The 14,323-nt window shown below is 37.7% G+C and overlaps 1 protein-coding gene, 1 long non-coding RNA gene and 1 pseudogene across 5 annotated transcripts; 2 read left to right on the forward strand and 1 right to left on the reverse strand.

The window, feature by feature from the left end:
* The first annotated feature begins 602 nt into the window (after positions 1 to 602).
* LOC122009843 lies at positions 603 to 4,868 on the forward strand (annotated as a pseudogene).
* Positions 4,869 to 5,714: 846 nt separating this feature from the next.
* On the reverse strand, positions 5,715 to 7,597 carry LOC122008261 (protein indeterminate-domain 7-like). 2 transcript variants are annotated; one of them, XM_042563941.1, is made up of 4 exons: positions 7,476 to 7,597; positions 7,211 to 7,358; positions 6,702 to 7,107; positions 5,715 to 6,625 (listed from the first exon to the last, which is right to left on the reverse strand). In XM_042563941.1, exons 2-4 carry the CDS (start codon positions 7,332 to 7,334, stop codon positions 6,010 to 6,012), a joined length of 1,146 nt encoding a protein of 381 aa, XP_042419875.1. In that variant the 5' UTR covers positions 7,335 to 7,358; positions 7,476 to 7,597; the 3' UTR covers positions 5,715 to 6,009. The 2 variants fall into 2 exon arrangements, with proteins under 2 accessions (XP_042419875.1, XP_042419876.1); XM_042563942.1 differs by having other exon boundaries at positions 7,211 to 7,361; positions 7,476 to 7,567.
* Positions 7,598 to 8,630: 1,033 nt separating this feature from the next.
* On the forward strand, positions 8,631 to 13,964 carry LOC122012120. 3 transcript variants are annotated; one of them, XR_006120135.1, is made up of 3 exons: positions 8,634 to 9,173; positions 9,266 to 9,350; positions 10,813 to 13,964. It is a non-coding gene; the product is annotated as an uncharacterized LOC122012120 (long non-coding RNA). The 3 variants fall into 3 exon arrangements; XR_006120136.1 differs by having other exon boundaries at positions 8,634 to 9,154; XR_006120134.1 differs by having other exon boundaries at positions 8,631 to 9,350.
* The last annotated feature ends 359 nt before the right edge of the window (positions 13,965 to 14,323 follow it).

A 14,323-nucleotide genomic window follows, 5' to 3' on the forward strand; every position in this document is an offset into this window, starting at 1 on the left:
CTGGGTTGGCAAGTTGATGTCTTTATAACTAAAAACATACAAAAAAAAAGAGATAGAGAGAGAGAAATAAGCTATTTCAATTTGTCCACTATTATAAATTATTAAATTTTTTATTCCAAAAATTCTGCTTTGATTAAAATTTGTGATAAATGACTTGTAATTAGCTTACATATCTCTTTACTATTTTTTTTTCAATGTTAAGGTAAATTATTTGTTACTCAGTTTACATTCACAATTAAAAATCTTCACCAATATAAAATTTTAAAATATCCTGTCTAGAATAATGTTTTTTATTGAACTTAAAATAATTTTTTTTAAATAAAAATATTATAAGCTTATTTTAAACTGCAGCCACATCGTTAGCCTCCCAAATTTACATCGCCGTGGTCTATATCACTTCTGTTACTTCCCCGCCGTGGTCAGCAGGGTGAGCAGGCAGTCACCGAAGCGACTCGGAGGCGGCGACAACTTGCAAGGAGGAGTGGGAAAGAGAAAGGAGCGGTTACTTCTTTGGGCTCCTCCTGTGCGTCAAAAGTGGGGAAAAGGCGCTCGTCTCAGGATTAACACAAATTACGATGACTGACGACGCAAGCATCCCATAGATGCTGATTCTTCCTCTCTCGCCCTCCCTCATCGGCGACCTGTTCGCCCAAAGGCAAGTTTTATTCACACCCCCAAACCCTTCGCTCATGAGAGACATCATATTAGGCAACACGAGTATTCAGATTCAAGATTGAGTCTTTTTGGAAGATCAAGACAACTTTCTATTCCTTGACAAAGTTAAAATTGCATCCCTATTTATAAGGAGTGTAGGAGGATATTTAGTTCCAAAAGGGGGAATAAAACTAAATGAGCTTTAGTTTATCAAGGAGCAAAAACTTCTCTATTTCCAACAAATTTGATGATTTTCTATGAAATGTTCTTATATCATTTAATTTCATAAGAGAGGTCATTGGACTACAAGTTACAGTAGTTGTAGCATGGCACTATCGTTTGATCTTCTTCATGCTAACAATAATGTGTAAAGTTTTGGCTTCTTGATACAACCTTTTTGAGGTTGTACGCAACACTCAAGTTCCCCAATAAAGCTTTATGGCAGTAAGAAACAACAAAGATTAAAACACTAAACTGCAAACAACTTTAGACGCGCTAAGCCAAGCAATTTCAAATGCACAATTCCATGTGTTTTAAGTATGAATATAAAGGATAGTGCTAAATGATGAGAATTTGATCAGAATATATACATGTATATATATGGACATTTTAATAATATCATATGTATATATTAATTATATGCATGTATTATAATTGAAAAGATAGAGATTTTTAGATTCTGACCAACAAGATTTACTGAAATATAAATATGGTTTTGTTGGGAAACATAATAATTATTGCATTGAAAGTGATGTCGTGATGATGAGGAGCCCCATCCCACGGCCACGATAGAGGTTAAAGTTAAGATGGTCAACGCACATATAGCATCGGTCGGTCGGGTGAATCATGCCCCGACCGGGGAAGAAGGCTCCGATCCACCATCGCCTTCGATGCGGGGAGGAGTCAAAAGACCGACGCTCAAAGGATTATTGGACGCCGAACAGAGGAGGAGACGAGGTGCAAGGTCCTGACCTACCGGTGGGGGCACCAGAGCGGCGATATCCAGGCCGAGCCGCTCGGCCTTGTAGTACACTCCCTCTGATATCCAGCGACATTCTTTTGGGAGTTGGTCCCGCCGATACCGTGCATGGACAGCTAGAAGATCGTATGACAGAAGTTTCCATTGTCACTTTAGATATATGCTCGACTCGTTAAGATACTGTATCAGGATACTTTACTGGTAAGTCTTTTCAAGGAAACTTTTGAGATGCGTGCTCATCTTGGGAAGCGTGCACGCGCGCTATCGGAGGGGGGTCCAAGCATCGACGGAGATATGTGATATTTATGGTTTGTGTCATAGTCTTCTTGTTGCTCCGCCTTATATTTCATCGTCGATGACTGACTTGAGCATCAGAGGGCTAACGCCGAAGACCCCTTCCTTGACTCGGCATTGACGTAGTTTATATTGTAGGTCCAAGCGGAATCTATAAATGGTCAACCAGAGCATCACATTTCCGACTTTCTATCTCTTCGACTTTCGGACATGATCAAAAAGAATTAAGAAAGGTACTAAAATGCTAACATTGGATTTAGTTAGCATTCACAGAGTTCAAGTGACAACTCTTGTTTTTGCAGCATTTATGATAATATTTTCTATGACTTCCTTAGTGTGAGGTAGAGTGAAGGAAGTACACAAAACTAATTTGTCTGTAGGCAGAAACTTCTTGATTCAGCTTTTCTGCTTATCTCTTAACTCGTACGGGTTCTGTTAGCTGCTTAATTCTATTCATTCATTTAGTAATCATATGCATTTATGAGCATTGAAGAATGCTTCTTATTGTGCATTTGATGGTTCTTATTTTTTGATTACGGTTTTTTCGGTGGAAATACCTTCCATGGAATTTGAGAGTTTCTTGATTTTTGCATATTGTTTTTACTATGTTATGGTTGTTTATCTCAGGTTCATGCAGTTGTGGCCGAGGATGATGATCCTATGCGGTGAGAGAAAAGTCCAGGACCTAATATGATCGATATCCATTCCATGGACCAGTTTATTCATGTGGCAAAAGGCGAATACATTCATCCACAGCGTTCCCGCGAACCCGTCCCAGGATCAACACGGAGGAGATAAATCACGGACGACTACTAGCCGGGCTACTAGCCTTTGAAATAGTGACTAACACATAAGAGAGACATTTTATCTCGGCTTTGCCGAGATTTGAACCCCAGACCTTATGATGATAATACCTCATGTGTTAGCCACTAGACCATCCCGAGAGGACATGTTCATGCACTTAGTGAAGCTGGTAATGAGCTCGTGATTGTCAAGTTCTATGGCACATGGCGTGCTTCTTGTCAAGCATTATACACTAGGGTAGTTTGCATTATCTCTTAGTTATAACTGTTAATTTCCTTTGCATACTATGAGATATTTTTGTTAATTTCCATGTCATCTATGAGAGATTCTTCAAACTCTTCTAATTATAAGAGTATCTTTTTGCTGCTTTGAAACTGTTAATGATCAACAATTTAATTTCTGTGATTCAATTGCTTTGCAGTTAAGTCTCTCTTTTAAGAGCTGACTTATCTCATTACAACAGCATTTTTGTAGAAGCATGTTTGCTTAGTTTGATGATAATTAGTTCATGGATTGTGCTTTGGAGCCATCCAACGACGCAAAAAATAAATGTATATTGGCCATGGTTTATCCACTAGCAAGGAAGTCGTTAAACAACATTCTGGTAAACCTTTGCACATACGACATCCTATTTGACGAGTCTTATGTAAAATAAAAATTAAGTTCAAAAGAAATGTTAATACCTCAACCCATCTCAGACTTATATTTTTTAACATAAGCATGCTTTATTGATAGTGCTTGGAGATAAATAACCTCATCATCGATATCCACAAATTAGAGAACAATGAATCGGTAGTGCCTTATATAATCTTTCTTACTTTCTTAGCACAGAAACAGCATGGCTGTATTTGGGAAATCATATGTTCTCATCAGAAGTCTGAAATCTTCGGGGCGGGATCTCCTGGTCCGCAATTTGCGGACCAGAAGATCTGCTCTCGAAATCTTCTAGCCCACCATACCAAAATATATGCTCAAATGTGACAATTTGATATCTGCCTGTTGCTTCAAATTCTGTTGCCAAATGGGTTTTGATAAAGGAAAAAGCCATTGAACAGAGGTTTATCTTTTGGATTCTGGTCCCATCCACTACTTCCCAATTATTATGTACTATATGCTGTAATAATAGAAATTCTTTTTCTAACTGACAATGACAAAAGATCTACCTACTAGCAACAGCAGTGTGGATATCTGTTATATGCACTGTATGACCAAAGCTTCATCAGTAATTTCTTGTGGACATACATGACTCCCTTGTAAATAAAATGTTGGAGATTCCCCTTACAATTCTGAAATATTTAGGCCTTTTGCATTGTTATTGTATCTCTTTCTGTCTTGCTGTATCTCTGAAAAGTTTGTGAATGTATATCTAACTTGTGTTTTTTCCTTAAAAGGCCAAGTGGGTTGGATGTGTAGCATATTGAAGCGTATACTTACCGAGTATTTGTTAGGTACCTTTAGAGCCTAATGTTTCATTATTCTTGACCTTCATTTTCCTCATCGACCATGATCGTACATAGATCATTGTTACTGAAGTGACGCTGGCTTAAGTTTATTCACTTGGGAAGTTTATGATTTTTTATTTATTTTTTTTATAACAGCTATCATGTTAAGGTGCATATGCTTTTAGATACATAAATTTAACATCTTGCATATTTTGGTGGAATATAAGGATCTCTTTCAATGACATCGCTTTCCTGTTAAATATGCTTCAACTTTGCAAAACAGTATAAGAACAAGATCCAGAGTTTCTAGTCATCAAAGTGAATTATGGCAAGAACAAGTCAATGTGCAAAAGGTTCAACCTTAGAGTACTTCCGTATTTTCATTTCTACCGGAATGCAGTTGGGTTGTTGGAATCTTTTTCATGTTCCTAAGGAAAGGTTGGATATTTTCTTTACCACATATTATTCTTTAATTGTTTTTTTCCTGAGTTTTAGACGTTTGTCAAAAAGGTTGGCCGCTGAAGAATTGTATGAATTTGTATAATCCTACGTTTAGTAGCAACAGAGCATGCGGTTGCTATCGCGTTGCACAACACCGATCATTGTAGCATCGGACCACCTGTAGGCATTGGGGATAAATTGACCTCTTTGGAACACCCACAAAAGGAAAGACTGCTGAAGCTGCTTCAAGATGATTGTTCATCAACCAGACTGCTAATGTAAACTGCATGCATATTGTGCATCATTCTTTCAGAAAAAAGTTTCTGTAATCTAGCTTCTTTAGTTATTTGAAATATTGCCTTTAATTTTTGGTATTTTGAATTCAGATTGAATTATATATTATTTAATCGTTAGCCATAATGAATGTTTATGCAATTGCACGACAAGCATGTATTATTGCAAGTGAATGGGCTCATTCTCATTTATTAACCATGTTGGACTCGTTAATTACATTACTTGAATTAAAGAGCCTCATGATTGCTTGTGGACAAAAATTTTAGAGGCTTTTGTTTCATCTATAACACCTCATGTCTCCTTGTGGATCTATCCATTCATTGCTTTTGTTTTGTTGCAGTGTTTTTAAAAGAGACTGGTTATAAAATCGATCGGCGATTAATATATAGGATCAAATATAATTGTACCTTTAGTTCGGTCGTGGAATTTCTCCATCGCTAAATTTAATATATTTGAAAAATAATTTATCATTATTGTTTAATGTTGCAAATGGTTAGCTGCTCAGACTATTCCATATTATAACGCCCGTTAGCTTACTATGCGTGAGTTAATTAATCATAATCATGAAAAATTAACTAATTGGCACGTTGATTGATGGCACATGAACGCACGCACGCATCGCATATGTACATGTTGTAGCTTGATGGAATGGCTACAGTCGCAGTGGTCCAAATGAAAGAGACATTGTATCCACCATGCCATTGGTGTAGAAAAATTTAATGTTAACTACATATATAACAATACCTTAATCAATTTGTAATTTAATTAATATAGTCCTGTGCAATATCATCCAAAATAGACAGACGTTAACCCAACGAATACGTAGATTTGATAAATAGCTGCTGTTGCCTTACGCTAATGAGGAGAATTGCAAAAGCAGCAAATTAAATTTAAACGAGAAAAGGCAAATAATAACTATGACAGGCTTAATAAGAAATGATGAAGGGAATGGAGAGAAAAACAATGACACACTAGAGACAACATGGTGCTGTGTAGCTTACTGATGCCAATATGGTTCTTGTAGTGCAGCCTCGTAGGAAGAGGCATCGTACATGGACGGGTCCAACTCCAACGTAGCCCTCTTCCCCAGCAAATCTAGAGTCAATTGGTTACTGTCACCTCTTCCTCTTCCTCTTCTTCACTCTTGCCCTCTGATCCCTGCTGCTCTCTTTCACAGCCCCCAATAATCCTATCTTGCACTATTTCATGCATATGATCAAAAGCACCCGCTGTAGTTCCCAATCCATGCAAATGGCTGTCGCTCCAATTTTCTCCCTGAGCAGAGGAAAACCCGTGGCTAAACCCCTGCGTCTGATCAGCATACTGGTGTGCTTTCCCCATCATGGCACCCATTTGAGCTGCCTTTTGGAGCAGTGCCGTGGCTGACAAATAAGGAGACGAAGCAGGGAATGAAGGATGGATCTTGTGCTGATTTACTAAAGGGAAGAGTTCCGTTTGGATCTTGGATGTCGAGGCGGCAGGTGCCACTTCCTGCATCATGTTGAAATATAGCGCTGAGAACATTTCTGAAGAATTGCCAGCCTCCTGGGGTTTCACGATCATGTCAGTTTGGAAAACCGCTGGGAGTTCACGAGATGACATGACTTGAGAGTTGACCGACTGTTGGTGAGCATCATTCTCAACTGGAGTTATGGCTTTTCCAGTTTGTTCAGCTAGAGCATCACAGAATGCTCTGTGGGTGATAAAGCTGTCCCTTCTGCAAAGTACCAAACGTAATTACAGAAATGAATCATGAGTCAATATTGTGAAACAGTAGTAATGGTAATTATTGCCTTGCGAAGAGAGTTCCACAGTCACATCTGTACTCCTTCGTTCCGCAGATCTTGCTGTGTGCTTTCCAATCTGACTGCACGGCATACTTCTTGGAGCACTTGTCGCACTTCCACTTCTTCTCGCCGTGCTTTCTGGAGAAGTGTTTCTTGATGCCTGTGAGGTCTCCGAGCGCCCTGGAAGGATCATGGTGCACGCATGACACTTCAGGACAGATGTACACCTTCTTCCTCACGACCTGATGATCCTCCCCTGCCCTCTGCTTCAACTTCCATGGCAAGTTATGGCCCCTCCTGTGCAGCTGCAGGTTCTGATCCCTTTGGAACCCTTTGTTGCAGACCTCACACACGAACCTGTTGATCGCCATCAGTGCCTTAGGTGACAAAGCTATCACTTCAGCATCCGGGTCTGAATCGATCGAATCGAATCCAAAGATTAAAGGAAAAGGCAACAAGAACAAACTAAACGCGCGCGCGCGGTAGCAACATAATATGTGAAGAAATAGTGACACCTGGGTTTCCTGGAAGGCCCCTCTTTTTCTTCGCTCCTTTAGGCGGCGACTGAGAAGCCATGGAAGAGAACCGGGGGCTTGAGGTGACACAGGCTTCGCCGGCGGGAGATGTGAGATTGGACATCTTCTCCTCCCTCCACTCGCTCAGCTGCTTAATTATATATGCTCAGTTTAGTTTTCTCGTTTTTGTTGATTTGGTCGAAGAAAGAACTGATTTCAAGCATATAATTTAGAAAGCAAAACCGGCATAAAGCCAAAAGCTTACTGAATACAACAAGAACAGAGATCTGATAGACCAAGAAGCACAGGAAAAATGAAAAGTGATAAATAATATGCATAGATAGATATAGGGAGCCGATGAGGAGAGCCAAACAAATTAAAGAATGCAATACTCTCTATATTATAGCGTTCTGACGTTGCACTTTCTGTCCTTTACTTTGTCTCCTGCAACTTGTCCTTGTCATTGTTCCTCCTCCTCAGTTTAATATGGTTTTATTAAAAGTTAACGATCAAACTGCGTAAGCTTTTGTTTCAATTGCACCAATGAAAACTCAAAGCCGGTTCCGACAACATCAGAATGAACTCAGTTGGAACTTATTAAACTGCGTATTCTTTTCTCTATGCTTTTACTGAAACTCCATTTCTCAAGGAAAAGTAAGAATGTAAAACGTTATATTGTTTGGAGGAGGAGGATGATGGGGATGGGCACTTGGTGCTGTGTTCATATAGGGGAGAGCATGGCTGCTGTGGTAAAAATTCATCTTTTCTGTCCCCTCACCTTTTGATATCTTTGGTAGCAATGATGGATTCATTGATCGAACTTACTTAGGCAGACATTTACATGTGCCTTCTTCCTTTTTCCTTGTCGAATAGTCTTTTTATTGTTTTCTTTATACAAGATTTGTTTATCTACTTCAGGATTATTATTATTATTATTATTATTTTTGCTCTTACTTTTTGTGGAGGGGACAGCAGGCATATGAGTAAGATTTGAGATTAAACCAAATATATTTCGAGACAGTTCTGAACGAGTCATTCTCTCTCACATTTATTAATTGTTCAAAACATCGTACGCGACTTATTGACTTTTGTGGCCTGTTGTTCTCAGTTGCTATTTAAACCAACTATAGAAAGTAGAATTAGTTACTATGAAATTATCAAATTTTACTCTCTTTTTTTCGAAATTATCAAAATTCAGCAAATAAATTAACGGTGTCAATGATTAAGTGGTAAAGCATTGAGAATTTAAAGGATTTCTTTTGGTGATTTTAAAGATTTTTAGGATATTTTGAGAAAGAGGATGCATTTCGAGTAGTGAATTGAACTTTCCATATGATTTCTGTAGCAAAATATCTCAATATCAAATGGGCACAGGAAATATTGGATCCAATGGGCTCAACTCCCTCTTTAAACGTGTTGATCCAATGGCCGAAATAGAACAAGGTCATAATCTTCTTCCTTCTCGGTCCATGAGAATTGCAGATATCGTATTCCATCCAGTGCCCACAAAGCTCGATTTTAGGATGCATTTGACGACCTGCAGCAATGGATTGCCTGATACGCGATAAATCCTACCTCGCGAAGGTAGGTTTTTCCTCTGACTATTTGATTATTTTTCCTGAAGAGATCTAATGCTTCGGAAACAGAGCTTCTGCAATGGATTAAGAGCGATGCGAAAGAGCTTTGGAAATGCCGTTTTCTAGGTATTCTTTTTCGTATCAAAGATTTGTTTTAACTGTGAGGGAGGAAAGAAAGAAGAAGCAGCAGAATTGGTGTAAAGAATAAAGATGGCCGGAGATCGGGGAAAGGGAGATCGACAGATTTGACCGCTCTCTAAGGCCTTGAGGCGGAACGAAGCGTTCCACATGAAAACTGAGAGAACTTGGTTTAGCTTCTCTAGTTCGCCCTTTGTCATCGCTGGCGAGATCAGAAAGAGAAGAAAGGGTGGGCGACGATACATCGAGTAACTTTAATCATATTTGTTTCTTCTGCTGCAGCGACTCTAGCAATCGAGCTGCGTATAGAATAAATTTTGGAATTGAATGAATTTTACAGGCGTAGAGAATAAATTTTGGTTTGGGGATGGCAAAATTGGGTTTGATCTCTTGGTCAGTTTATGATGGAGGTTGCTATGTCCTAGGTAAGTTTATTTTCTGCCAGTATATATGAAATATGTTTGGATGTTATTTCTATATTCTATCCTTTATCATTTCATAACCCTGCCAATGTCTTTGTTTATGTTTGAATGAATTTGCTCGTCAATGCATCCGGGATTGTTGTTAAAGCTCTGGTGTTCATTGAGGTGCTTTCTTAACATAAATCCAGGATTGGAGAGATTTGTCTGGTTTCATCTTATGTATTCTAGATGTTCTATGTTTGCTTGTAGTTTGTCACTTCATCTCATATACTCGTATGACTAAAAATTTCTGATATAAATAATAATCGATTGTTTCCATAAGTCCCTTATCATTTTGATCTTCGTTCGTTCAGATTCCACGTCACCAAAATTTATGAACATCCTGTTTATGGATTGAAAAAGAGGGATCATTAGTTGTATACCTGATGCCAACTATAAATAAATAAATAAACAAATAAAAAGGGATCATTAATGTGTTAACTTGAAAGCCTATGTGTAAAATCCTAACCTCAATGATAATGTCACATTTCACTATGATTCAGATATTCAAAGACCTACACTTGCTGTCATTCCAATTACTAATTTTGAAAACTTTGAATTCCTTGATTGCAAATTCCTTAAAATCCCTAATATTGAAAACCCTTATTCAATGATAGATTTAACAATCAGAAATGAGTTGTTTCATATTTATCTTACTCTTGCAGTGATGAATTATAGGTTCCCATTTTATTTTATTTTATTTCTTCTTTTTCCCCTTAATTTATATAGAATTTTTCTAATCCTCTATATTGTGCAAACATGTCAGGGCCCAACTGGGCACTTTTGTGAGTTGGAGCAGAACTTTCTCTAAGTGTTCGTTAGCATTAGAGTATAATACATCTATATTACTTAGACTCTAGCTATGGATCTAGTTGTCCAATGTCTTATTTTCTAATAGTTTTTAAACGAGATCAATGGAGAAGTGCATACTTCTTGATTGAGGTGTACAGCACATTATTCTCTAAGTTATTAAATGTGATTATGAACCCATTAGGGTTGGATTTTAGTGTCATTGTTTGACTTGGATGTTTGACAAGGTACAGGAGTTAGATTGAGAGACTGATTATTAAAGTAGTACACTGATTTTAAAAAACCAATGGTTGAAATGTTTGATGGGATTTTGATGAAAAGTGAATTAAAAACCTTAGATTAGGTTCTTCACAAGATATGACTGCCTTCTCGTAGTGATTAGGTTCTTCACAAGATATGAGTGCCTTCTCGTAGTGATTAGGTCACATAAACCAGAGACCTTATTTTGATTGTGGACCCCCCTACCTCTTCTGCCCCCTTTTCCCTTCCTCTTCTCTAATTTCTCCCAACATCTCCCAACTTCGTGTAATGTTTATAAATTGTCAACATCTTTGGTCAATATATCACCCATGCTTCTCAATTGCCTCCTGATCTTCTTGCACGCTGTTTGGAACAGAAGAAGATAATTCCACCTAAGTTTGGAAAGTGAAGGACTCCATTCATGATAATTGAAATAAATTCAGAACAACCTGCCTGAGGTGGGGCTAGTGCAAAGAACTCACTGGGAAAGGTGCAAGTAAATCTACTATGCCGTGAAAAGTAATCATATGGTAAGCTGATTTTACTGCTACTATACTGCCATGTAACTGTCTCCAATTTGCAGACTCAGATGAGATTGTATATGGCAAATGATGCAAATTTTGAAGCATACTGAATGAGACAGGCTTATCATATAATAGCCGAAGAGAAAGATGGGTGGATTTGAGCTCTTAAATCCTGACAAGCTTATTAGCACATACTAGGTATAGATCTGGAAAGAGGCTTCTCACCACAACCCCCATGTCCATTCCCAGAGCAGAAAGGAAATTCTGATCATCTAGATTCCCCCTCAATGATTCTCAACATGCAAAAATCCCAAACATTCCAGGTATTCTTCTATGAGAAATTTTCCGTTCTCTTTTGCTGCACAAATTTTCTGAGGTTCACTCAGATCAAAGCTGATGAAGATAAAATTTTGAAGAATTTTTGCTATGCTGTATTCACTGAATTAACTTAAAATCAGGTTGTCAAACATTTCTGACCTCAAATTTACTCCCACTTCTCAGGATCTTTAACTTTGGATTTATGTAAAAGTTTCTGAATGATAATTAAAGCTGTTGATATTAATTTCCACCTTCTCCATGTCTTATCATAGAATGACAGGCTGTATGGAGACTCCATATGCCACCTTGGAGTTTCTAGCTCGCTTAATGTTATGTGTCTCTTTGCTACATCAACAATCACCATCGGCTCCATGTCAGCAATGAAGAGGAGTAATGCCAGGGGCGCATTTTTAACAATTGCATTTTATGTTGTCCCAGTTATATTTTTTGTGGTTTTAATTTGAAGAAGTCACCAACCATAATGCAATTGGATTTAGCTATGAGAGTCCATCATGACTAAGGGATTAAGAATAAATTTATTTATTAGGAGCCAGACCAAGTTTATAGAAAGAAATTGTGTATTCTATATATTTGTAATGTTTTTTTTAAAAAAAAAAACAATATTAAGCATGCTTAATCCAAGTAATACTTTCTTTATCCTCCAAGAAGATTCAGATTACCTCTCTTCCCCTTGACTAATTGAAGGTGATTTTGTGTTCTCTCTATCAATGAACATTATTTATCCTCATCCTTTGCTGTCTAACATTCAAAGCAAGCCCGGTTGCATAAATTAAACGAGTTTGCAGGTTGACCATCACCTCCCCCATCTTATGTCTTTATTGGCAACTCCTAAGATGTACACTTTCTGCTTGTTTTTTAGATTACCTATCAAAAGCCCTTAATCTCTCATTTTCTGATGAAAGCAAAATTTTAATCTAAGACCTTAGCGACAACTTCTAAGGTCCTCACCTACTAAGCTAGTTGACACTTTATTCAGCTGTTTCTCATCTGGACTAATTGCATTTTTCCTGAATATACAGAAGAATAATGCATCTACAAATTGAATGCAATGGAATACAAATTGTATATGTGTAGTGGTGTTGGAAACAGCACCCTAGTTAAGGCAAATATTTTCAGATATATCTCAATAGAAGTCAATTAGAACATTTTGCCTCGGGAAGCAGTTAGTCTATTAATAAACAGATTAACTGTGTTGAGGTTCCTACTTGAAAGCTTAAATTTAATAATTTTTAAGATTTTTTTTGTATAATATTGGCTTGTCATCGGATCATTCAATCTGCCCATGTTCTATTGGCAAATGATCATTGTTTCATTGGATGGTGTCATGTATTCTAAGGACACAAGATAGTTTTGTTTATAAATGGCATAAGTTTTGAAAGTGGAATATATATTGTTCTAATTTTGTGCTGTTTCATACTTGTACATCGGTTGTTTTTGTTAATTGTGGTTTTACTAATCCTCACAATGATATGCAGTTTTGTGTTGATATCTTATATGCAAAGGTTCATAATTTTGAATTATTGGACTTGTTAAGTAGCAAATCTGACAGTTTGTAGGAATCTTTGCATACTAGGATCATTACCCTTCTCCAACTTTGCCAAGATTGTGATGTACTCCCTATTTTGTATATGCAATTAGTATCTCTTTTATAAATAATGACCGTCATGTTCCTGCAAGTCAAGTTTTCTTCTCTTCCTCTTTCGTGTAATCTTCAATTTGAATTCTTCACCAACATTTTTAGTGGTAATTTGTATCTTCATGAGCCACTTCTGCGAGTGCAATTGAAAATTTAAAAAAAAAATCCAACAAACTCCACCTTATCGTCCATGGTATTGAATATTTTCTGTAGTTGACCACTTTTTTGCAGATACGAGGATGAAAATGAATAGTCAGTATTTGGTGATACTTTGGAAATGGCAATCTGTTACTACTTTAAATGCTAAGATCACACTAGATTCAACTAATCTTGTTGCCTGAATCAATCACGGTATATTGAATGGAAGTGGACCATTACCATTGTACATCTACTTTCATTATAAATATTGGAGACTGGATGCATACCCACAGATCTGTTATTTCAGGAGACACTGTGAATTCAGGTTCTGTTTATATTCTGCTTTGAACTCGTATGTAGTTTGTAACTTACTCTCTTCTTATACAGTAGGATTTTGTTTTTGTCTCCATTGATGTATAACCACATGTATCTTGAACATTCTCGCAGGCAGTATCCTACATTTCCTTTTCAATCTCTGTGGTGAAAAAAAATGAAATTGATAGGTAAGTGGGGGACCGAGACAAGCTGCCGTGAGGCTGCCAGTGGAGATGGGAGGTTGGTGGATCAATTCTGGCTAGATGGAATGAAGCTTGATAGGGATAAAGAGAGAATGAATGGAATGAGTGGCCTGGCAGTCAGGTCGAGCACGATGATGCAGACAGGAAAGCGACAGGTTGGCGATAGCAACAGGACAGCGACTTCCTTGTCAGCTCGACTAGGGAAACTGGTCCACAAGCAAGACACTTCCGGATATATCTCCATGGAACAGTGCAGTTGTCACCGCAGTAGGAGTGCAAGAAAGAACGTGTGACAGAATGACATAAAATATGGAAACGAGTGGCTGTTTCTGAACAATTGAATGAATGAATGAATGAATGGTTGGAATTTTCATGTCCTTTTCTTCACCCATACATATGTTTAACTGAGCAATTTCTCACAACTATTATCTGTAATTACCATAGTTGAAACTGATCTCGATTGATTCATTCTCGCAACAGAAGTTATCATTTCACCCAGCGAACAGATTTAAGAAGGTAGCAAGAAAAATCTGGCTGTGACCATTCCTTTTGTTTTTATTGTCTAGAAAGTGGTCCTGTCAATTAAGTGAATAAAGCTGAGTACCTGGTTTGGTCCCTCTTCTGTAAATTACTTCGTGTCCATCATCTGCAACTCCTCTATAACCAATAGCATGAAGCACTGGAAGTTTTAAAGCAGGGAACATCGCAAGTACAAGTCAAAGATATGCTCTC

The sequence above is a fragment of the Zingiber officinale genome, chromosome 8A (genome assembly GCF_018446385.1).
Source record: "Zingiber officinale cultivar Zhangliang chromosome 8A, Zo_v1.1, whole genome shotgun sequence".
Taxonomy (NCBI): Eukaryota; Viridiplantae; Streptophyta; class Magnoliopsida; order Zingiberales; family Zingiberaceae; genus Zingiber; species Zingiber officinale.